General features: G+C 40.8%; 1 protein-coding gene across 8 annotated transcripts in view; it reads right to left on the bottom strand.

The window, feature by feature from the left end:
• Nucleotides 1–1,651: 1,651 nt before the first annotated feature.
• The window catches only part of Gapvd1 (GTPase activating protein and VPS9 domains 1), a 92,754-nt gene continuing 72,335 nt past the window's right edge, over nt 1,652–22,070 (bottom strand). For 5 of the 8 annotated variants that reach the window (XM_090330634.1, XM_090330636.1, XM_090330637.1 and 2 more), the window contains 11 exons: nt 21,649–21,736; nt 20,699–20,779; nt 15,560–15,682; nt 13,860–13,989; nt 12,212–12,321; nt 11,775–11,934; nt 10,860–11,047; nt 8,118–8,331; nt 6,581–6,653; nt 4,274–4,471; nt 1,652–2,347 (listed from right to left, as the gene is read on the bottom strand). In XM_090330634.1, coding sequence (XP_090186760.1) covers nt 2,207–2,347; nt 4,274–4,471; nt 6,581–6,653; nt 8,118–8,331; nt 10,860–11,047; nt 11,775–11,934; nt 12,212–12,321; nt 13,860–13,989; nt 15,560–15,682; nt 20,699–20,779; nt 21,649–21,736 — 1,506 coding nt within the window. In that variant the 3' untranslated portion in view covers nt 1,652–2,206. The remainder of the gene's footprint in view (nt 2,348–4,273; nt 4,472–6,580; nt 6,654–8,117; nt 8,332–10,859; nt 11,048–11,774; nt 11,935–12,211; nt 12,322–13,859; nt 13,990–15,559; nt 15,683–20,698; nt 20,780–21,648; nt 21,737–22,070) is intronic. The other 3 variants (XM_090330638.1, XM_090330640.1, XM_090330641.1) reach the window with 1 other exon arrangement.

The following is a 22,070-nucleotide window of genomic DNA, read 5'->3' as shown; positions in this document are numbered from 1 at the left end:
ACCACCTGTCAGCTCTGTGATAACGGGTGGAGTGTTTACCAGGGGTGAATCTGCTTTGTGTGAAGCCTTCCTCTAGAACAGGAAGGAAGGAAACATGGGGAAAACCACTTGAGGATCTTCTTGCATACTTATGCCACCACAGCTGATCAATTCCTAAACTGAAAAATCAACCCTAGGAGAAGGCCTGCCATGAAATCAAGCTGATGATGGTTAAATGATGACGACCCCTGGCTCAGGACAAGGCTTCCCAGGGAAACCCTGGAGCACCACTGCACTTCTTTGCCAGCACTGAGTGCTGACCTCTATCTCACCACCAGCTGGAGCACTGCAGAGCCCACTTCCTGCCAGTGTAGCTGTATACCATGTAGAAAGAGCCCTGGTACAATGGTCACATCTTCAGATTTATTTCTACAATGATAACATGGAATACATTTAGTTACCCTTGCAAAGGGGAAAAAAAAATCATTGATTTATGAGTGAAATTCCTTAACAATGAATCGCAAGTATTCAAAGACTTCTGTTGATTTAACATTTATTGAATCACAGGCTAAAGTAAATGGACTCCGATCTAGGTTCAGAAGCCGTGTCACACAGTCTATGTGTGTGACGGCCTATGGCCTGCAGCCTGGCAGGGTGAGTGATGGCCATGATGATCCTAAGGATATCTTGATCTGACATTCAGAAGGACATTTTGCAGTACTAGTTTAACTTTGATCTCTCCCTAGAAGGCAGAAACCCCATCCCACACTCCTATTAAAAATCACCATTTTGGTATTTTAAAATAAATGAGTTAGAAGAGGGGGAGGCATTAATAATGCCCAGTTTCTTTGGGCGTTATGAAACAGATTGCAAGGAGGACACAAAAGAACCTCTATCCATCTAATCAAAGCTGGTGATCACAGGTCACCTTAAAGATGCTGGACACGCTGCCCACAACAACAGACTCTACGGAGCTGCAGCATTTGTCATTAAAGAAGCTGAAAGCTGGGAAGTGGCCAGCGACAGCCTGTGTACCAGGTATGTGCTGGGAGCTCTGGTGTGCCTCTTTGGCCAGCTGCTCAGCACCAAAGGCCAGTCCAAATTAATTACTGGTGTACAGTGCAAACCAAGAGGACCACATACTACTTTTTTTTTTTCAGAAGAGGGAAATAAAGGCACAGAAACCTGCCAAAATAGATTTCTTTCTGTAAGAATAGTATGATTGATTAAAATAGTTTATCACTACTAAAACTTGTAACACTAGAGAAGACAATACAAATTAGTTTTTTTTCTTAAAAAAAAAAATGACATTCACTGAATTCCTAATCTGTGCATTCAATGTGAATAATCATTAAAAGTATCTAACAGTTCAAGGTTTGTAAGGAGCTCTGTCTGGGGTTTCTAGGGCACACTTAGCATCCAGAGGAGACATACCACACTGCAGGCAGATGCAACTGCTCTTTCCTATAGAGTGTGTGGGAGCTGAGGTCTGCTCCTACACAGGGCTCCACACGTCCAGCCTATATGCTACACTCCTCGGCAGACACCATGACTACAGACTTCAGCAGATATAGATTCACACTTCCATAAATACTTGTGTGTGTTTTGCTCTTAAGCTCAGCTTAAATTTTGTCAAGTAAACCATTTCACGAGAGGGCATGTCACAACCTACTATCAGCAAGATTCCTTGTTTATTAGAATCTAAAGATGTCCATTTTACATCAAATATAAATATATATTATATTTACATTTCCTTCTTAGTTTCTCAACTTAGGTGAGTGTATGTATAGATAATGCCACAAATGTACCACTGTTCTAATCCTCAGTGCAGCTGGTATCTTCCTTCCATTTGATGCATCTTAAAAGAGGTGTACTGTTCTTTTTGAAAATAAAAGAATGGGGTATCCATAATGGAGATCTAGAAATTTCTTACAAGAGTCTGGTCTGGTCTTCAATGCTTCAAAATACCTGAAAAACATGGTCCCTTTTTGCAGTAATATTCTCTACTTGGCACAAGAAAATAAAATATGCATTATCAGAAAAGAAAAAAGCCCAAAGAAAAAAGAACCTGTTGTTAGCACATTAATCTGTTTAGTAAAGATTTGTTTTAAAATGTCTGAATGCTGTACAATATTATACAAAAACAATCTTCAGCCTTCAAAGCAGTGGCTACGTGTTCTCAGGGATTTGTTTGCCAGTTGGCTGTGGTAGTGAGCTTGAGTCTTGGTCACTTCCGGTCATCAATGGTTTTAATGAATTCCACTGCTGCTGTGAACTGCATCCACCAGTAGGACTCCTCCCCAGACAGACAGTTGGCGTAGAAGCTACTGATATACTGCACGGTAGACAGCAGACAGGGGGGGTTTGCCTAGAGAAGTAAATAAAAGACCAATCGCACAAGTGCTGTGCCAAAGTCATCTAAGTAGTTGCTCTTCCATGAACAAAAGAAATACCCGTCCTTTTGACAATAATCCCCAAATTGCCTTTTGGAAGTAATTTGTAAACGATTAAGTAACAGCAGACTGGGAAGTAGCCTGGTTCTAGTCCTCTCTGTTCTACCTATAGCTTTCTATTCTGGCAAGACACTAACCTTTCTGATCCCTATGGAGGCATCTTACTAGCATCTTACTCAACATCACAGGACTCTAGAAAGTTAGGCAAGGAAATAAATGCTGTAGGAAAATGGAGATATAACTGGCAAATGTAGGTAGACCCAGCTGACAAACACCTTAAAAAGGTAATGTACCCTCTATAGCAAAATATCCTTCTGCTTCATTTTCTTACATGGAGACAAAGGACATAGGCAAGCCAAAGCCCTTGCCTTAAGTGAGTTTAAACTAGCTCTGTAGTAGACTAAACAGATATGTCCTTGTATAGTAATAAAGACAAGCTGACAGCCAAAGTACAAAGACTCCAGGCCAAGTTCCAGTGGTACAGCTATCAGCAACACTAAGAGTTCATGAGACAAATGGCAAGCACGCTGCAACCGGCAGCAGGGCAGGCCACTCACAAATGTTCAAACTAAACGGAAGAAACTTTCATTTTTAGAGTAAAAAAAAAAAAAAAAAAAATGAAGACTGACACAGTGACTCACATATGTAATCCTAGCTACTCAGAAGGCTGAGATCTGAGAATCATGGTTCAAAGCAGCCCAGGCACTGAAAAGTTCATGAGACTCATCTCCAATTAACCACCAGAAAACTGGAAGTGACACTGTGGGTCAAGGGGTAGGGCAGCAGCCTTAAGCTGAAGAGTTCAGGGACAGTGCCCAGGCCCAGAGTTCAAGTCTCACAACCAACAAAAATAAATAAATAAATAGTGTGAGGTGGATGCTGGTGACGCATGCCTGTAATCCTACAGACTCAGGAAGCTGAGATCTAATTGGAGTTTGAAGTCATCTCAGGCAAGAAAGTCTAAGAGACTCATCTCTAGTTCACTACCAAAAAAGCCAGAAGTAGAGCTGTGGCTCAAGTGGTAGAGAACTAGCCTTGAGCAAAAAAAAATCTCAGGGACAAATTGTGTGCTGGTGGCTCACACCTATAATACTAGCTACTCAGGAGGCTGAGATCTGAGGTTCAGAAAATGCCTAGCCAGGCATTAACTCTTGTCTCCAATTAACCACTTGAAAACCAAAGCAAAACCTCAGGGACAGTGCCCAGACCCTGAGTTCAAATCCCAAGACCAGCATCATAAATGAATAAATGAATGACAATGAAGTATGACTATGAAGAGGGTCAGAACAAGGGAGGAATGAGTACTGAGCTGCTGGTCTATCTAGCAAGTACTACATGGGCCTGTGAAAGGTGGTGGCATGGTCCAGCACAGAGAGCCTACTCTCTTCTCTTTACTCAGGCCGACAGGCTAAGCCCCACCAAGGATAGAAGCTCAGTTTAAAAGCAGAAAACAGGGGCCAGAAGTATGGCTAAGTGGTAGAGTGTTTGCCTAACATGCATGAAGGCCTGGGTTTGATTCCCCAGTACCACATAAACAGAAAAAGCTGGAAGTGGCACCATAGCACAAGTGGTAGAGTGCTATCCTTGAGCAAAAGCAGCTCAGGGACAATGCCTAGGCTCTGAACTCAAGCCTAGGACTGGCAATTAAAAAAAAAAAAGGAGGGGGGGGTTATCCTTTCTTTCAAAAATCCTAACTTTGTGAACATGATAAATATATCTTGATATCAGACACATTTCTGGGTTACAGAAAGGAGTCCAAGACTCTCAAAACCCATGTGAAACTCTGCCTGCCTGCTCAGGATGGCAGATAAACTTTTCGGGTGACAATGGTAAAGGCCCACCTTTATCAGCACGAACACCAACACAGGAACAAAGTCATCTGCCCCGGGCACGGAGTCCTCATTGGCCAGGCTCAGGAGGTTCATGATGGTGGAGCACATTCTCAGGATGCACTGTACTTTGTCCCGGGGGGTTTTGTACGCACTTATTGTCCTGATCTCTGACTGTGCAGATGGCCATGGCGCCTCCCGAAGATAAACCTAAGCGAGACCACAGACCATATGCATCCCGTATCCAACAGCAAAATGCACAGCAATCCTGACCACTGCCCCCTTTTAGTAGAACTGCACGGTACTTTCTTCCCCTTCTACCAAAGGTTTTAATCCCATTTCAACTTTACATAATTTTTTTGCACTTAAAAATAGAACAAATCAAATAATCAATGAATAGAGCTTATAATAATAACAGAATAGTTCATAAAATTTCAAACAATTATCTTTCTTAAATAGCTTGAAGAAAATTCCTTTATATATAGCAGCTGATTCTAAAAGCACAAACTAAAAAACAAAACAACTTAAAAATTAGTATGCGCCAGGTGTGGTGCCTCACAACTGTAATCCTAGCTACTCAGGAGGCTGAGATCTGAGGATCAAGGTTCAAAGCCAGCCCGGGCACTAAAGTCCATGACACTCTTATCTCCAATTAACCACAAGAAAACTGGAAGTGGTATGGCCGGGAGTTTGGCCTAATGGTAGAGTGCTTGCCTAGCATGCATGAAGACCAGGGTTCAATTCCTCGGTACCACATACATAGAAAAATGCTGGAAGTGGTGCTGAGCCTCAAGTGGTAGAGCTCCAGCCTTGAGAAAGTCCAAGGACAGTGCTCAGGCCCTGAGCTCAAGCCCAGGACTGGCAAAAAATAAAAATAAAATTAAATAAAAATAAAATTAAAAAAAAAAAAAGAAAACTGGAAGTGGATCTGTGGCTCAAGAGGTAGGGTGGTAGCATTGAGCTGAAGAGCTCAGGGACAGTGCCGTGGCCCAGAGTTCAAGTCCCACAACCAACAACAATAACAACAACTAGTATGTACGACTGTAGTAGTATGTACCATTTTTTGGATCTAGAAACAGAACCCCTTCTCAAAAAAGAAAAATTATTGAAAATTAAGAAATGTATACTGTTTCATTAATTGGTAATTTAATAAAAATAGCCAGAAAGCTCAAATAGCTGACATTTTCATGATCCAGCTTTTTAAATTTGTAAACAATGTACAGCTGGTCCTGACCTCAGTAAGTGCTGGTGGCCCATGCCTGTAATCCTGGTTCCATGGACGCTAAGAGCAAGAGAAAAGACTTGTAAAAAATGTCTCTACCTATATCTGGGCACAGTGGCACTCAAGTTATGTGGAGGGATCAGGAAACCAGACTAGTCTGGGCAGAAAAGTTTTCAAAAAGTGTCTCTATGGAGGAAAGATGGAAATAGTGGCACACACTGGTGACCCTGAGCAGACAGCAAGACACTATCCTACGCATAACTTCTGAAAAACAGGGATAAGGCATGCAGCAGAGGCTTACATCTGTAATCATAGACACTTAGGATGCCGAGACTCACAGAGTTCAAAGCCAGCCTGAGCAGAAAAGTCTAAAAGATTTCATCTTCCAAATAACCACAAAAAAGCTGGGCTAGAGATGTGGCTTAAGTGGTAGAGTGCTACCAGAGTATCCAAGCCCAACAAGTGCATGTCCTAAGTTCAGACCCCAATACTAACTAGCAAAGAAGGAAGAAGGAAGGAAGGAATGCAGACAGGCAAGGTTAGAAGTGTGGCTAAATCGGGCCAGGAGTTTAGCCTAGTGGTAGAGTGCTGCCTAGCATGCACGAAGACCCAGGTTCAATTCCTGGGTACCACATACACAGAAAAAAAAGCTGGAAATGGTGCTGTGGCTCAAGTAGTAGAGCTATAGCCTTGAAAAAGCCCCAAGGACAGTGATTAAATCCTGAGTTCAACCCTGGGACTGGCCAAAAAAAAAAGTATCCACTACCTTATGTATGTAACTAACCCCTCTGTAATCACTCTGACAATACAGTTAAATTAGAAAGAGTAAAAAAAAAATTAGTGCCAGGTCAAGAGGGTAGAGTTGAAGATGCAGTCTCTGCCTGGGCACTGAATGTCTCTGGGAAGAGGCTTTCTGGTTGGTTCCTTCGCTTCACTTCTACTAAGGTCCTTCCTACGCCAAGTCAGAAGCACCTCAGGACTGTACAGTGCCAGTGAACAACATCTTGTGCACCTGGTATTTCCTATTTTAGTTTTCTAACAAAGCGTTAATATGCATAGAATATTCCTGCAGCCCACACCACATAAATGCACTTTACCTCTGGTATCTGAAGAGCTCTGTGGTTTGCAGTCACAACTTTGGACAATCTCTGGATATGTTCATGAAGAACCCTGAAAGTCCCCAAAATGTAAACGTAAATATGCATTTCAGAAAACAAAGATACAAAGTCATAATTGGCTTTTATGAAACCACTTAAAACATTTTAGACATTTCTAGATACAGATTACAATTACATTGCAGACCCTCTCTTAGCCATATGTACTCATCCTGTAAAAGACAAAAACAAAAACAAACCCAAGCCCTTATTACTTAGCTAGGCACACCAATACATGCCAGTATATTCCAACATCCAGAAGGCTAAGGCAGGAGAATTCCAAACTCAAGGTCAGACTGGGCTACACAGTGAGACCCTGTATTTTTAAAATGCTGAATGCGCTGAGAGGACACCATTCTCATCTCCTGTGCTGGCCCCTGGTGCAGACATGCTGCTCAGGGGAGGGAAAAGTGAGGAGAAAGGCAAACAGGGAGAGGAAGCAAGAGAACTTGAGATTTTACCCAGAGAAGGGACTCTATCATTGTCCAAGCCCTCATTTTGCAGATGATGATAATTAGGATTAAAAGGGTAAAGGAATTGACTCAGCAGAGAAGGGGCTAAACCATGCTTGTTGGCTTCCAGTGCTTTATGTAGATGTTTGGTTTGATCTTAACACGGTTAGGCATGTAGAAATGCCATGAAGAAATGGGCAAAAACAAGCTGCTCTCTGCAGGAAATCCCCAACTCCTTATCCCATAACTGATGCTCTAGAGAAACAGCCCTGAATGGGTGAACAGCCTCTAAGGCCATGTATATCTAAGAAGGCAGGTTGCAGTAATCCCAAGTCTCTAAGAATCTCTATAGGGCTGGGGTATAGCACAGTAGGACAACATTTGTCTAGATGTGTGAGGCTCTGAGTTCAAAACCACCAAAAACAAGAACAAAAATCTGTTAAAAAAAAAAAAAAGGGCAAACATATAAATTACTTAGTAATCTCCCCTGAGGTCCTACTTAATGAAACAAACTTAAGAGTCACTGGATATAGCAAGCCACTGCTGGTACTGGCAAGCATTCTGACAACTTTAACAGAAACAGTGCTCAAAAAATACACAAAAGTACAGTGGCTGGGATCATGGCCTAGTGGTGGAGTGCTTGTCTAGTATGCATGAAGCCCTGGGTTTGATTCTTCCATACCACATGCACAGGAAAAGCCAGAAGTGGTGCTTTGGCTCAAGTGGTAGACTGCTAGTCTTGAGAAAGTCCAAGGTCAGTGCTCAGACTAAACTAAAATCAGAAGGACTGGAAGTGTGGCTCAATCAATCATTGATTGATTCAACCAACTGATTCAATCAATTCATACTCCTTTCAGTCTAACTATTCACAACACTGAAAACTAGGTACTATTATTCTTGATAGTGGAGTTCCGCTGGATGAAAACTAGTAATTACCTATATCCCTATCATATATCAAACAACAGGCAAAGCTTGCCTCAAATGCAGGGCTATCAATGCGTCTATGCAGTTCAACAGGAAGTACTCACTGGTCACGAAGTATGTCCCCATCCTGATTAGGATAGAAAGCAAGCTTGAAAATCCGGTTCATCACACTCCTTTCAATAGCCAACTGGGCATCCTGGAGCTGTTCTTCACTGGCATTTTGCCAGATGACATCCTGAGCCATTGCGCCATAAAGGAACTGCAGAAAATCTTCTACTTGAGCAGTTTTATCATCAGCTGCTGTGAGTTTCTGAAAGTCTCCAATGAAAAATATTTTTAAAATATACCATGAAAATGTAAAAAAGGAATTACTGTAGCCATCCTCCATCCTGTTTTCTTTTCTAGTTTTAGTTAACTTGATATGAAAGTATTAAATGGAAAAGTCTAGAAATAATTCATGAGTTTTAAACTATGTTTTTCTGAGTAGCATAAGGAAATTCAGAATCCTCTGCTCCATCTAGCCCAGGAAGGCACTCTCTGTTAGTGCATCCATTCAATATATGCTACTGCTCATTAGTCACTTAGCAGCCATCAGTATAAGAATGTGAAGTTTAATACTCTCTAGTTTCCAGCATTCACTAGGGAGTAGAGTATCTTTAAACACCATAACTCTGGTGACTAAAACAAGAATATGAAGATTATTTCAATTGCGAATGAGGCAGACATCAAGATTTTTTTGTGGGGGAGGGGCGGGGGGCAGTCCTAGGGTTTGAGCTCAGGGCCTGAGCACTGTCCCTGGGCTTTTTTCTCAAGGCTAGAACTCTACCCCTTGAGCCATAGCACCATTTCCAGCTTTTCTATATATATGATATGGAGGAATTGAACCCAGGTCTTGCAAACTGCCAGCCCAATATCTTGTTTTAAAAAAATCAATCATGGCCAGGTGAGGTGGCCCATGCCTATAATCCTAGCTATCAGAAGGTTAAGATCTAGGACTGAGGTTCAATGTCAGCCCAGGCAGAAAAATCTGTAAGATTCTTTATTTCTACTAAATGGAAGTGAAGCTGTGGCTTAAGTAGTAGAGCACTAGCTTTGAGCAAAAAAGCTCAAGGATGGTGACCAGGCCCTGCAAACCATAGGACTGGTATACACACAAAAAAGTTCAGGCTATTCCAAGCAGACTACAATGTTAGCTCTAAGTCAGCTAGTGTTACAGAGACTCCATCTCAAAAAAAAACAAAAACAAAAAAACAAGGGGCTGGGAGTTTGGCCTAGTGGTAGCACGCTTGCTTAACATGCACGAAGACCCAGGTTCAATGCCTTGATACCACATATGTAGAAAAAGCGAGAAGTGGTGCTAAGGCTCAAGTGGTAGAGCTCTAGCCTTGAGAAAGACCAAGGACAGTGCTAAGGCCCTGAGTTCAAGCCCCAGGACCGACAAAATAAATAAATAAATAAATAAATAAATAAATAAATAAATAAATAAATAAAATTAATTAAATTAAAAAAAAATCCTGGGCTGGAAACGTGGCTTAGAATGGTAGAGTGGCCAAAAATTATTAAAAAAAAAAGAGGGGGTGGAGGCAAGAGCATGGTCTAGTAGTAGAGTGCACACCTAGCATGCATGAAGCCTTGGGTTCAATTCCTTGGTACTACACATACAGAGAAAGCTGGAAGTGGCACTGTGGCTCAAGTGGTAGAGCACTAGCCTCAAGGAAAGTCCAAGGACAGTGCAAGCCCTAGGACTGGCAAAAAAGTATCAATCAAAATTTTAACCCCTTTTGAGTTTTTAAGATAAATGATAAATATTCAATCCAGAATAAAAATGAAAATTATTAGCGATTTGACATCAAAGTTTAAGGTTTTCCAGGACTGGGTATAGTAGCTCATATCTGTAACCCCAGCTACTTGGAAGATAGGTTCAAGGGCAGCCAGGACCAAAAAGTTAACAAGACCTCATCTTGAAAAATAAACTGTATATGCCTGGATTTCAAGCTATGTGGAAGGCTCTCAGCAAAAAGATTAGAGGAGAAGGCTAACCCTGGGGGCAAAATGCGAAAGACCTTATTCAGAAACTAATGAGAGAAAAAACGTGCTGGGAATATGGTTCAAGTGCTAGAACACTTGAATAGCAAGTATGAGAACTTCAGTTTTCACCACAGTACCACTAAAAATAAATAAATAAGATATAAATTAATAATTAAGCCTTTGTGGGGGGAGAGTCATGATCTTGCTATGTAACCCATCCAAGCTGGGTGACTCAGCTATTTAGCTTGACTCAGTCCCCCATGTGTGGGGATATCGCACCCAACTTCCAAGTTTATTACTAAGAGCCCATACAATACTAGGTATTAGTTGGGTGCTGATGGCCCACACCTGAAATTCCAGCTACTCAGGAGGCTGAGATCTGAGGACTGCAGTTCAAAGCCAGCCTGGGCAGAAAAGGCTGGAGAATTCTCAATTAACCATCAGAAAAAAATTGGAGCTGTGGCTCCACTTTTGCCTTGAGCAAAAGAACTCAGAGAAAGCAGCCAGACCCTACAGTCAAGCCCCAACCAAAACAGACAAAACAAACAAACCAAATCTTGGGTATTAAAAAGACATAAAGGTACTTACATAAACTAACAAAACAAAACAAAATTTCCCAGTCTTCCCCCCATAATATATGGCTGAAGATAAGTTTCATTCAAAGCAATTTTTTCTCCCAAATACTTTTTCCCTTTTTCTGGATGTGGGGTGGGGGGGAGTGGAAGGCAATATCGGACTAAGGACCTTGTAGGGCCTTTTAGGCAGGTACTCTACCACTGAGTCACAAGTTTAGCTCTTGTCTAAAAGCAATTAATTACCTTGAATGAATTCTCTGATCTTCTTTTCTTTACTCTCAAGCAGTAATCTCACACAGACAGTGGTAAAATACCGATTAGCCACCTCTTTGTCCCGCAAAACCCTTTGTAAGAGCCTTTCCAGGTGAGCCTGTGTGGTCTGCAATCCCTGTCGACAGCGTGTGAGATAGGCGATGTATGGGGCTCTTTTTCTAAAAAGAGAAATGCTTTGTAGGACAGTATGTAGAAGTACTAACAGAGGCTGAAAGTCTTATTTTTTTTAATTAAATTACTTTATAAATCTTGGTTCTACAAACTGTCGTGTCTATCCAGTTGTAGACAAGCCTCTTGGGAAGTATTGTCAGTTCAAGAGACATAACCTTTGTGCTTGCTTCTAACTAACTTTTTTATGTTGAATGTTTAGCTACCTAACACACTGTCTCTAAGACCCTTCACATACTTGGAATCCATTTCATATGGGAAGAGTTTCCATGCTTGAAGGACTCTCACTTGCTGGGTAATTGGTGACTACCAAAAACTAAAAGTACCCCCAAAATGTAGATTATATACAAGCCATTAAGCACTCCCCACTAATTATTTGCTTATAGCATAAATATAACAAATACTAGAAAACTTGTTCCTCAATCTTTGGAGGCTCTGTACAGTCTAAGCACCCCAGTTATACTTTTTCTCATAACCATTAGTGAGGGCCTGGAAACAAGTAAAGGCTAACAATTCCCAGGTCACTCCTACTTTTCTGGTCCACTACAAATATCTGCCCAACACTTCCAAAATAAAAAAGTGATAATCTAGTGATCTTGGCCTCACACCTATTTTCATGTAAAGCTGAACTAAACTGCACTTCTCTGTCGCTAAGAACCAAAAAGAAAACATTTGCAACTGCAAGTCAGGTCCCCAAGCTGAAGGGGAAGGGTGCACCTGTAGTCCTCCGCGATAGATGCCAGCAGCTTCCTGCAGGTCCGGTTATCAAAGCGGCACACACAGCGCATGGTTTCCTGAAGTTGAGCCATTAAGTTCTTGTCTTGTAAATTGATTGCTTCAGCAATTTGAACTTTTAAGAAGCATACAATTTCATTGTCTAAATACAAAACAAGAATTCTGTTATTACTGAGAATTTCCATGGGTTTACATAGCCATCTGTAGCCTCTGAGTGTCTAGGATATCAATTCTACTATACTATGTACGTATCTTCAGAAATACTTATGTCTAGAAAATACTTTAGTAAACTATCATTAGTCAAAGTGCCCTTACGCAACCTAAAACAACTGTATGAAGCTAAACAGCTAGACACTGGCAACTTTGTATAGTTAAAGCTCTATTAATAGGAAAAGGTAAGCTTTCCTGCAACAACTTACCTTCTGGGTCTGTATGGTCTGGCAATCCATTCCGTGTTGAATGGGTTAGCACTGGGAAGGCAATCGAATCCGCAGAGCAAAGAGCAAGCCTCAGTTTCTTTTTCGCATCTCTGAAGAGTAAGGACAGATTGCATTAACTACTTTATCCAGAGTGGTCACATTTTCCTTTAGTGGTACTACAGGTTAAGCCTAGAACACAGCACATGTAGCTAAAGCACCTGCTCTACCACTGGGCTAAATAAATCTTCAGTTAAAATGGTTATATTTTATGATTGTTGAATAAACAAACAAATGCTTCAGGACTCAAAAATTTCAAGTAATCGTTTTTAAAAAGGTAAGTTTGCTCTGTCCCAATGGCCTATAATCTTAGCTACTAAGGAGTCTGAGATGTGAGGAGTGTGATTCGAAGCCAGCACGGGCTGTGGGACTCTGATTTCAATTAACCACACAAAAACTGCAAGTGGAAGCCAGCAGGGATAGGCTATGGGACTCTTATTTCAATTAACCACACAAAAACTGGAAGTGGAGCTGTGGCTCAAAGTGGTAGAGCATTAGCCTTGAGCAAAAGAGCTCAGGGACTGCCCTCAGATCCTGAGTTCAAGCCTCATGACCAACAATAAAACAAAACAAAACAAAACTAACTTTTGGGGTCTGGGAATGTGGCTTAGTGGTAGAGTGCTTGCCTAGGATGCATGAAGGTCTGAGTTCAATTCCCCAGTACCACATAAACAGAAGCTGGAAGTGGTGACGTAGCTCAAGTGGTAGCCCCAAGCAAAAGAAGCTCCAGGGACAGTGCCCAGGCCCTGAGTTAAAGCCCCAGGACTGGAGAAAGTAAAAAGAAAGGGGGGAGGGAGGGAGAGGAGGGGGAGGGAAGGAGGGGGCTAAGAGAGGTTTCATGGATCTATGGAAGTTGACTATTGTTCCTTATCAAACGAAGGCAAAAATTTCAGAAAACATATTTTCTCTTGCAAGCCCTATTAAAAATAGAGGCATGCCTGGAATGAAAAGGATGGCATCAAGAGCTCCCACAGGCTTACGGAGATAGTGGCTGTGTCATCACCCTGTAGCTAGTGTCTGTAGGAAGAGTCCTTGCTACCTGTGTCTTCTCTGACGTGCTTCTAGCAGGCAGAGGCGGAAACACTCACTGCAACCTGTCCCATTTAAATTTACATATGTGGCTCCTGGAAGTATATGAGTGGTTTTTGATCCCTAAATAATGCTCTACATGTATGTCATGCATAGATAAAGCCTTAATAAGCAGCACTACACTACTTTCTTTTCTTTCTTTCTTTTTTTTTTGGGGGGTGGGGAATGGGGGCCAGTCACAGGGCTTGAACTCTGGGCCTGGGCATTGTCCCTGAGCACTTCAGCTCAAGGCTAATGCTCAACCACTTGAGCCACACTACCACTTCCAGTTTTCTGGTGGTTAATTGGAGATAAGAGTCTCCTGGAGTCTTCCTTTTTGTGTCCAGGCTGTCTTTGAACCGTGATCCTCAGATCTCAGCCTCTTGAGTAGCTAGGATTACAGGTGTGAGCCATTGGCATGTGGCTCTATTTTCTTTTCTCTATTTCATACTATTAAGTGACCTAATAAGTCATTTGAAGTGAAATGGTGATGAAGTACAAACTCTACAAACAAATGTAATACCTGTAGGAGAAAGCTGAGTCCTGAGGGTGGGCCGCTTGGCTGGCAGAGTCAGGGAGATCATCAGCTGAGATGTTCTGTAGAGTTTCATCACGAGGAGAATCATGTGCACTTTCACCATCAGCCAAGACCTCTAAGTAAACCAATTCCCAAGAAGATGGTAGACAGGTTAATGTGGTTCCAGAGGAACTCAGAACAACACAACTGCTGCATTTATCTCAATGGCAAAGGTAGTCCAGTCTTATTGCATTGTCTCGCAATAAGACTGGATGGAAAAACAACGAACTCCAACATTTAACCAGGTTATCAAAAGCAAAGCATTGAGAGCAGATGCTGAAAAACAGAGCAAATTGAAGCAGTAAAAGGCTATATAAGCTTAAAACTTAATATTCTGTAACCAAAATAATTAAACCACATACCTATAAGTGACCTTAAAAACAATTTAATATCACCTATTTTGAGACACTCCTAGCCAGTCAAAGAAAAAAATCCCTTGCTCTAATCTCTTGGTTGGCCAACAGCTGGTTTGAGGTAGCTGCAGAGTTCAATCATCCCAAGCCTCCTAGCAGAGTCTTCCTGCCATACCCCCAGGGGAAGCAGGTAGCACCTCCCCTCATAGCAAAAGCATGTCTACGCTTCTCATAGCTGCTTTGTATTAGTCAATTAAAGCAAAGCCATACATATAAAGTCAAAAGGAATAAAAAAGTTCCAGGATGTGAACAAAGATACTGGATTCATTTAGTAAAACTATCCTTATTCTTAGGAGAAAACTGCTTCAGGGAAAAAAAAAAACAAAACACCAAAATAAACTAATGTAGAATGAAAATACAAGAAAATGTTTAAAACAGGCAAGTCCAGGTATAGAGAATATGAATGAGCCTTCACTGAACAATTCTTCTGTCACTTGAACACATTTAAAAACAAAGGAGCAGAATTTCTTTTCTTCCCTCAGAGAAAGAAGAGCATAGATCAGGTTACCAGTTTGTGGGAGATTTTTTTCAGAAGACTCTTCAACATACACAAATATGCACATATGCAAAATGCTACTTATGCTTTTTCTTTGGTTTATTTATTTATTTTTGCCAGTCCTGAGGCTTGATCTCAGGGCCTGAGCATTGTCCTTGGGCATTCTTCAAGGCTAGCGTTCCACCACTTAAGCCACAGCACCACTTCTGGCCTTTTCTGTGTATGTGGTACCAAGGAATCAAATCCAGGTCTTCATGCATGCTAGGCAAGCACTCCACCACTAGGCCACACTCTCAGCTTCTGCTTTGGTTTATCTTGAGAACTTTACTAGTATTTCACTATGAGGAAAACAGAATCCTGTAAAAACAAAAATGTAAGCCAGGTGATGTGGCTCACACCTTTCAGCCTACCTACTCAGGAGGCTGAGAACTGAGGATTGAGGTTCAAAGCCAGCCCGGGCACTAAAGACCCTGAGACTCATCTCCAGTTAATCACCAGAAAACGGGGAGTGACATTGTGATTCCAAAGTGGTAGCCTAGAGCTGAAGAGCTCAGGGATAGCACTCAGGCCCAAAGTGCAAACCTGATGACCCACAAGAAAAAAGAAAGTATAATCTATCCTAAGTGTCTGGCCTCTCATCAGTACAAAAGAATTGGTAGGAGAATTCAGGGAGAAAGCATCATTATTCTGATTTGGTTATAACATCTATAAATTTGAAATAATACACTGATTATCACCTGTACTTTCATAGTTTGCCATTGCTCCTTCGCTGGGGCTGCTCCGTTTAATGGCATTCCGGTACTTGTCTAGAATGTCTTCAGCAACCTGAGCTTGTGTACTGAGCCTAGGGCTGGGATCATCTGCAGGGGAAAAGAGTTTGAGAATTAACCCCCTGAGCTTGTTCCAACTCTGTTGTTAGTATGATACCAGTAGCATAATCCCAAAGACGGATTAGAAGGTAAGAACTTAAAAAGAGCACATATCTCAGTGTTACACAGCACCATGCAGTTGCCACATCTAGGTCTAAGAGCCTTGCTAAAGCAGAAAACCAGAGGAATCATTTCACCTGATCATCATCACCAGAATTCTGCATGACAATGGCAAAGTTCAGTGCAGACTGAATGGATGATGGATTTCGAAGGTGCTTAACAGTGCTTGAGTCACTGGTATTAACCATTCACACTAACAGAACTTCCAACAGTGCTTTGTTTTAGAAAGGGAATCCTGCTATATAGCCGACGCCGGTCTTGAATTGTGATCCTCCTGCCTCAGCCACCACAGTGCTGGGATTGCAGGCCTGTACCACTATGCCCAGACCAACAATGCATTTTTATGTATAGACTTGGAATAACTCTATGATGGAATAAAAGAAATTACCATTCAAAATCAAACTTAAGCTTCTCCTTTGTGATAAAGTATAATTCCTCACATATCTCTAAGCCACATTTGAAAGCTACAGAGCCTCGTGTTCTCTCTCTTTAGATCTCACCACGCCTGTGCAGCAGCTGGCACAGAGTAAGTACTCTGTGCCTGCAATGGTCAGAGGCACTGCTTGAGAATCTAAGTATTCTGGGGAATGTTGGGATGGTATATAGGCTGCAAAGGAAAAATATCACACCACAAATGTGTCTTTCTTTACTGATAGTCACAAAAGCAGACATAAAACAATATCCTAACCACAGGTGTGCTACTGCACAAATCTGCAATACCAGCAATTGGGAAGTGGAGGCAGGAGGCTCGGGAGCTCAAATACAACCTGGGCTATAGGAAGAACCTATTTCAAAAAAAAAAGAGCTGGGCACAGTGGTTCATGCCCATAATCCTACTTACTCAGGAGGTTGAGATCTGAGGATCAAGGTTCAAAGCCAGCCCAGGTATAAAAGGACCTGAGACTCTTACCTCCAACTAAGCCCCTCAAAAACCGAAGTGGGGCTTGGCTCAAAGGTAGGGCGGTAGCCTTGAGCTGAGGAGCTCAGGGACAACACCCAGGCCCAGGGGTAGGGTGGTAGCCTTGAGCTGAAGATCTCAAGGACAGTGCCCAGGCCAAGTTCAAGCCCCAAAATCCACCCCCCACCCCCCCAAAAAAAGGCTAGAATGAAATAGGTCACTGGTAGAACACTTTGCCTAATACCTATTGGGCCCTGGATAAACTCCTGGGATAGAGCTAGGCCAACAGATAACCAACCATATATCTATATTCAATTAGAATTCAATTTGTAAAACATTTCTAAAATCATATAAAAATCAATAAAAACACACTATGTGTGTACATGCATATTAACAGCAGTTAATATAATATGCAGCAGCCAACATTGATTGAGCCACATGCCAGGAACTTTATGCCAGCACTTTATGTGGACAATCTCAATTAAGCACTAAACAAACTTAGGAGAAGTACTAGTATCAGCCTATTTTACATTGGTGAAAATCACAGCATAGAGAAACAAAGCAGCAGATTCACAGGCTTTTCTTTTAATTCCACCAAACAAGTAGTCAGTATTCATGTCCCTGTAAAATTATGTCAGCCTAGCAATAGAGCACTTGTCTAACATGCACAAAATCTTGGATTTGATTCCTTGGTACCACATACATAGAAAAAGCAAGAAGTGGTGCTGTGGCACAAGTGGTAGAACTCTAGCCTCGAGAAAGCCCAAGGACAGTACCCAGGCTCTGAGTTCAAACCCCAGGACTAGCAAAAAAAAAAAAAAAAAAAAAGTATGTGTGTGTGTGTGTGTGTGTATTATATTATACGGTGGATTTCCAAAGTAATATTCTGCTATAATATCTGAATTCAAGCTGGGCGCAGTGGCTCAACCCTGTAATCCTAGCTACTCAGGAGGCTGAGATATGTGGATCAAGGTTCAAAGTCAGTGTGGGAACAAAAGAACCTGAGACTCATCTCCAATTAACCTCTAGAAAAAATGGGAAGTGGGACATGGCTCTACGGGTAAGGTGGTAGCCTGGGACAGAAGAGCTCAAGGAAAGCACCCAGGCTGAGTTCAAGCCCCATGACCCACTAATTAACTAACTAAATACATAAATAAATAAATCTGAATTCAAGGTAAGAGATTCCTAGTTAACTTTATCTTTTTCAAGATGTAAACTGTAAAAACAAAAGTATCATTACAGAATCTCATTTTGGAGGAAGAGTAAATTTATGATTATAGCTTCAGAGTGTTATGAAGACTCTGAAAATAGGACAAACGTAATTTTACTAAGTAAAAACTAAAATGTTGTTTATTACCATTAGTACAATCCTTAACACTTTTAACCCAGGTAAACAATCTGCAATATAGAATTCAGAGTAGTACTGGTATACGTAGAGTAGTACTCACATACTACATAGCCCAATTTGGCTATATAGAGCTTAGTGGTAGATTACTTATCTAGCATATGTGAAACCCTGGATCCCCTAACACTACAGGGAGATACATATACACACATAGATTTAGATATATTTCTATATCTATCTATATATAGCTGAGCACATTATTTTCATTGTAAATAATAAAAATGATTAAAAGCCACTAGGTATCAGTGGCTTATGGCTATAATCCTAGCTACTCAGATTTGAGGCTCATGCCAGCATGCATGTGCATGTACACATGTAAACACACACACACACAATTAAAAGCCAATTATGTCTAACAAAAATTGGAAGAGGATTAAAAAGTAATATATGTTAAGAGAACAAAAGTTATGGTTAAACCAGGAGCTGTAATCCTAGCTACTTAAGGGGTTGAGATCTGAGGATTGTGGTTCAAAGCTAGCCCGAGCACTAAAGTCTGTGAGATTCTTATCTCCAATTAACCACCAGAAAACTGAAAGTGGGGCTGTGGCTCAAGGAGTAGGTTGGTAGCCTTGAGCTGAAGAGCTCAGGGACAGCACCTAGGCCCAGAGTTCAAGTCCCATGATCAACCAAAACACAAAACAAAACAAAAACAACAAAAAAAACTGCTGGAGACCATGAAAAATTCATTTGATAATAACCTTTCTTTATTACTTTGGCAGTTCCGAGATTTCATCTCAGGGTTTCCTGCTCTCACTTGTTTCTTTTTTTTTTTTTTAACTCATGGGTGATGTTCTACCATTTGAGTTACAGCTCCACTTTTGGATTTTTGGTGTTTAAATGGAGATAAAAGTCTCACATACTTTTCTCCCTGGGCTGGCTGCAAACTAGGACCCTCAGAACTCAAGTCTCCTGAGTAGCTGGCATTATAGGTGTAAACACTAGTGCCCAGCCATAAGCTCAGTGCTTTAATGGTAGCTTTCAGTGTGTCATTAAAGGAATCTTAAAATGCTTGATTCAAAGTAAGGAAAATAATGACTTATACAATAAAAAGTAATCTTTCAACTTAAATTCTAGACTGGTAACTTCTCCAAAGCTATTAATTTAAAAATAATTTTACCCAAAGCAATTAAAAGTTTATATTCTGGTGTTCTAATGGAAGAAACCAGTAATATGGAATGGATACTACAAACCCTAGCAAAGCTGTAATGTCTTTCTCATGCCCTAAGCAGACTGAAAGGTCATGCCTAATAAAGGATGTGTGTAATTTACTTACTACTCACAACACCTAACAGTGCCTGGCATGAGTCAGATGTCAGTATGTCCTGACAAAACAGAATAGGTTATGCTGTTCTCAGCAGAGAGCACTTTAGCTTGTATGTACACCTGCTTTTCAAAACCCTTTATTCCAGAGAAATTATTGTAATAGACGGAGCAAGGATGCATATACCTGGGCCTGTAGGTATGACTAGACACAACAATATGTATTAAAATGATGCTATCTGGGGCCAGGAGTTTGGCATAGTGGTACAGTGCTTGCCTAGCATGCACGAAAACCCAGGTCCAATCCCTGGTAACACATATATAGAAAAAGGTCAGAAATGGTGCTGTGGCTCAAGTGGTAGAGCCCTAGAGAAAACCCAAGGACAGTTCTCAGGCCCTGAGTTCAATACCCAGGACTAGCCAAAAAAAAAAAAAAAAAAAAAAAAGATGCTATCTGTTCTATGCTGACTACTTTTTACAGGCTATTATTTTGAAATCTATTCCACTTTATAATTTAAAGCCTTCATTCCTTATAGAATATAGGAAAACAGTTTAAAATCAAAATAAGAAACAGACATAAGAAATAAACTTCCCTCTAGAGAACCTATAGATCTAAGAAACAATATATAGCTCACACTCAAAGTTGGGTCATTAACACTATCCTCTTAAACTCTTTTAAGGTGCTCACTATATAGTGCTAAAATGAAGCTGCAGAAATACAAATACTAAATAAAGAATTTAATCTAATCCTTAATTTTATTTTTTTTGGACCAGATAGCAATGTTCACTAGAAAATTAGTGAAGTTTTTAACTTTTTTTATAATGGTTAGCAATTATGATAGTTTGAACAAATATCTTACCATAAAAAAGATGATTAAGTAGAACAGAATTTCATTATGATCCGAATAACAAGAACAAAGAAGAGATGAGAGTAACTAGAATTTTGTGATTGATGTTAGAAAAGGTATTCAATGAGCCCAGAGATAAAGCATGCACAGCACTAGAACCGTCACCACTCTCCTACAAGGCACCATGGCATCATCCACTAGATGGTGAGCTGCAGGGTATGTCTAGAGGCCAGGATCACCAACAGAGTTATGATAATGAGGATGAGGATGGTGGTGGCTGGTGGTCTGCAGGAAGAGCACACTGAGATTCACAGTGGCCACTAGCTGGAAACCACAGAGCTACGGAGAATATCCTCCCCACCGTAAAACACACACAGACACAATCTTCTAGAGGCAACGCTATGGCACCCAAGAAAAAGTGTTATGAAATATGTGCTCTGGGAATGGAGGAGCCAGGAAGTCCACGGTCTACAAACCTGTGAGTGTTGAGAATCTGTCAGGCCCCAGATCATCTTTGTCTTTTTCTTGTTTTTCTTTCTTTCTAAATGGTATAGGAGCTGGAAATTAAATAAAGTCAGTAGTGTGACATATAACATACTGCACTACTTGGAAGTTAACTGGTGTGCCAACATTTCTAAGCGAAAGGAGGTTGAAAAGTTCAAAGGCTAAGAAATCCCAAGTGTGGACTAATAATCATTCTTAAAAGACACTGAAGTTTTTCAAGAAGCTTTCAGAATATGTTTTGGAGTCACCTGCCATAGAAAGATTGATTTAGTGGAGATCCACTGAAACTAAACAAAATCACTGCCTTCTGTCAAAGACAGCACATTCAAAACATCTGCCTTGTTTACTCCTCCCCCCCAAATGAGCTTGAGTATGGCATGGAAGCAGCACCCCTCAGCTCCTGAATGAGGAGTGGCCTAGGGAAGAAGATCCCAACTTTGAGGTGATCACTACTTAAAAAAAAAAAAAAAAAAGGCTTTTGCCAACTCAAATGATGCCACAGTATTCACCAAATAAGCAAGGAATTTTATACAACTATCTTCCAAAATAGACACTAATATGCAAGGTGTATACATTTTCAATAAACATATATATAAAAAGCTTAAATCTATTTCAGCAGTGTCAAGGATGAACTTTCAATGTGACATTAACAACAGTATTTATTTTTCTGCAATAAATAGCAATAATATGACAAAAGTCTTCTGTCTAAATGACCAGTGTGACTTCCACTTATGAAACCACTACCACTTCCCACAAAAAATAGTATTTCTAAAGCCTAGCATTCTAAATGAAATCATTTTCTACATTCTCAAACCAGGTAGAAACTTAGACCCAGTATACCTCACAGAGTTGCAACACTGGCTCTCAATGAGATTTGGGAGCTTTGCTTATTACATAACACTCTAAAATTTTACAAAATTACCTTTAGGCATGGCTGAAACAAAACGTTTTCTCCACCAAGGTCTGTTCCTGTCTGATTTCTCATCATCGCTATCTTTGCGTTCTTCAGTCTGTAGAAAAAGTTTGATGCTTTATTTGGAGTTGAGCAGCAGGATAAATTGCTATGAAAAGGATTTCAGTAAGTCTGTTAAATACAAATACCAGTCCTATTTACTTAGAGCAAAATACTTTCTGTCCCCGCTGGAGATCAAACCCAGTGCCTCATCTATGCAGGCAAGTATTCAGTCACTAAACCACATCTTAGCCCACAAAACAATTCTTATTGCTGTATATGTATTTTCTGGAAAATGGAAGAGTATCTTTCAGGTTGCACTGTGCTTATTACAGAGCCCAGCATACAGAAGGAACCAAGAAATACTTATGGAAGGGCTGGAGCTGGTTCTC

The sequence above is a fragment of the Megascapheus bottae genome, chromosome 3, assembly GCF_031878675.1.
Source record: "Megascapheus bottae isolate mThoBot1 chromosome 3, mThoBot2.hap1, whole genome shotgun sequence".
Taxonomy (NCBI): domain Eukaryota; kingdom Metazoa; phylum Chordata; class Mammalia; order Rodentia; family Geomyidae; genus Megascapheus; species Megascapheus bottae.
Note: the sequence above shows the minus strand (reverse complement) of the source record. Positions and strands in the feature narration are given on the sequence as shown.